This window comes from Cyprinodon variegatus, unplaced genomic scaffold, assembly GCF_000732505.1.
Source record: "Cyprinodon variegatus isolate N-32 unplaced genomic scaffold, C_variegatus-1.0 Scaffold502, whole genome shotgun sequence".
Lineage (NCBI taxonomy): Eukaryota > Metazoa > Chordata > Actinopteri > Cyprinodontiformes > Cyprinodontidae > Cyprinodon > Cyprinodon variegatus.
In genome coordinates, this window is record NW_015150955.1 from 22182 (window position 1) to 25263 (window position 3082).

At 38.9% G+C, this 3082-nt stretch overlaps 1 protein-coding gene across 1 annotated transcript in view; it reads right to left on the bottom strand.

The window, feature by feature from the left end:
• The window catches only part of vat1 (vesicle amine transport 1), a 24217-nt gene extending 21529 nt beyond the window's left edge, over positions 1-2688 (bottom strand). Inside the window, exon 1 of the mRNA XM_015390492.1 lies at positions 2137-2688. Coding sequence (XP_015245978.1) covers positions 2137-2529 — 393 coding nt within the window. The 5' untranslated portion in view covers positions 2530-2688. The remainder of the gene's footprint in view (positions 1-2136) is intronic.
• Positions 2689-3082: the final 394 nt, after the last annotated feature.

A 3082-nucleotide genomic window follows, 5' to 3' on the forward strand; every position in this document is an offset into this window, starting at 1 on the left:
AGTAGTTTCTATTTCCTTTTGGTTCATATTTCACCTACATTTTAAGGGTGAAATATAAGGTTCTGTGTAGGATAGTGGCTTAATTTATTAAATGAACTTGAACTCTTTCTTTTATAGGTTTGTGAGCTTAGTTCATTTTTTGCAAAAGTGAACTATAAGCGTCAGCGAGTTCATTGTCATCTGTGTGAACTGAACTTTGAGATTGTTCTTTTTAATCATTAAATGGCACAACATTACTGAGGGCTCTGAGAGGAATCGCACATTACAGTTAGACAAATAAGGCAAATATAAACACACAGATGTAACACAATTAATTTTTTGTGCCACCCTCATATTTGGCAATTTCATCACAGTTATGATTACTACTTTTTTCATTTAAAAAAAAAATCTATTATTGAAATAATCATCAACTAATCTAGTAACCAATAAATCGTTAACTAGAGTATAGAGACTCTTAAACATGCCTTTAGCTGACAGAGCGACCAACTAAGAGCAGTAGTTATACCAAAACTGTATCAAAAAAATATATATATGTAAACATTTTGCATTCAAAATAAAAATGTTTGTGTCTGTCAATATGCTCTATCCAGAACTCAAGTGGAAAAGTTTTAGAGTCATCTGCTTTAATTTCCTAAAAAGTCTTCTTCAAGGAGCCTTTTGATATCTGATTATTAATCAATTAATCGAAAAAAATAATAGAAAGATTAATCGTTTTTCAAAATAAAAGTTGCAGCCCTAGTTTTAAACCTAACATCATTACTTGTTATATTACTATAAATTGGCTGCATAAATCTTATTGTTTTAGGTACAAATCAACAGATGTGTCTACTGACCAGCGGCGTCGGCAGACCTTTTTCACAGGGGCACGTGCCCCATTGTGGATCTGAGTAACCTGGGGCACTGATTTTTTTATTAATTCATTTTCCGCCCTCATAGTAGAGTTGAGAGAGAAGAGCTCTCCAAATTAAGCCAGTCACAATCGATTGACAGCTTTGCAAAAATGGAGCAGAGACGCTACCGTTTACTGTTAAAAAAATTAACATCCAGCTCTTCCATCTTTCTGACAATGATATACACACCTCATAGGATCATCACCATCACACCATCATAGGATGGCTGAAATAGAAATGATAAACACAGACATGCTTGTATGTAGAGGTTTTTTTTTGTTTTTTCTTTACAGTTGCAAATTTCAGGTTTTCAGTTTTCAAGTTCATGTTTGCTGTCTGATTGTACAATTTATTTATAGTGCTTTATAATAAGTGTTATAAAATATTTGCTTGCATGCTTACATTAATTATGCGTCCATGCTTTTTTTTAAGTAAATATATGGAAGAGGATTAGAGCCACTGAAAAAACAAATAAGTTAACAGATTTTTCTATCTTATTTCAGTATAATATGAGAAAAAAAAGTCAGAATTCTGATTTTAATCTCAGAATTTTGGATCACCATAAAGGAAAAGATGTGGGGGCACTCAGCTTCAGTGACAAAGATGTGAGTTGTTTGGGAGGGCAAGTAACACATTGATGAAAAATGATGAAATTGGGTGACTTTTAACATGCCTGGTGATGCTATTTCATTAATGGATAAGCAGAAGATCATTAAAAGAAAAAGAGCTAATCTCTAAAACAGACATGGCTTCAGCTTGATGCTAACATGTTTGTTAGCTGTAAGAATTCAGTCAGAATTCTAAGATTAAACTGTGAAATCTGACTTTTTTCCCCATATAAAACTGAAATAATATTTAAAAATTAGTTAACTTTTTTTTTCAGTGACCCTAATCCTCCTGGTCTTCAATAATTGACCAAAAAAAATTTTTTTTGTGCCCCATTGTGCCCCTGTATAGTAATGGCTCAGCTGACGCCCCTGCTACCGACCATTATTAAAAGAGAGCAAATTTCAGTCTGCTTTGCATGGAATGTAATGTTCTTTTAAACAGAAAAAGAAGAAAAATTAAACACAGCATTGACTTGTGCAAAAACACTGGATAAAACAAACAAGTCAAGACATTTTAAACAGAAGTTAAATGGCTGTGATTATTATCAGGCACAGCATTATATTGTGAAATTGTAATCTACCTGCTGAATGCAAAGGATTGTTTAACCAGGAGCCTGTAAATGCTTTAGCAGACTCACTTTTCTATCCGTCACATCCTCCGCCACCGCCTCGATCACCCCGGAGCCCTCCATCCCCATGGTGACGGGCGGGGCTGGCAGCAGATCGTACAGCCCCTGCCTCCCCAGCAGCTCGGCGAAGTTCAGACCACACGCCTTGACCCGAACAAGGACCTCTCCGGCCTTCAACTGCGACTTCTTCATGCTCTTCACCTGCAGCTTGATCTTGTCGTAGCCGCCGTACCCGGTGAGAACCAGAGCTCGGTAGGAGATGGGCTGCTCCTCCTCGGCTGCAGCCGGGCTGCTGCTGCTTGACTCCGGCTTGGCTTCAGCGGCTTCAGCCGGTGGAGGTTCATCTGGCTTCTTCACCTGCTCCGGTTCTTGCTGCTGAGCTGGACCCTCTTCACCAGACATGATGACCGCTTTCAAAGGGGGTGTTTTTGCTGGAGTCTGTAGGTTCGGAAAATGTCTCAAGTTTAAAAAGCCGTCATGAATAAAATGCTTCTCACAACAGACGGTCGTGTCTTCAACAAAGCCGAGCTCTGCTCTCCAAGTCCCCGAAAGTGCGACTCACTCAACAAGTAGTTAATATAAAGGGTGACGCAAAAACCGAGGTACTTCCGGTGATTACTTTCAAAATAAAACTCTGAAAGGGCACACTAGGAGGCAAAGCTCTATGATGCGGTACCCGCTCATTTACTCTGTTTTGTAGACATGATTTGATTTGGCTCATCTAAAAAAATGGAAAGCTCCAAACCTCAGGATCACAAACTGTTTAGAATCTTTCCTTCAGGTTGGCACAACAGAGCAGGAGCGGAGCTAGATGGGGGGGCAGGGGTGGCCTTGGCCCCCCTTAGCCACTCATTGGCCACGCCCAGGCAAGGCAAGGCAAAGCAAGGCAAATTTATTTGTATAGCACAGTTCAGTACAAACACAATGCAAAGTGCTTTACATGATTAAAATATAG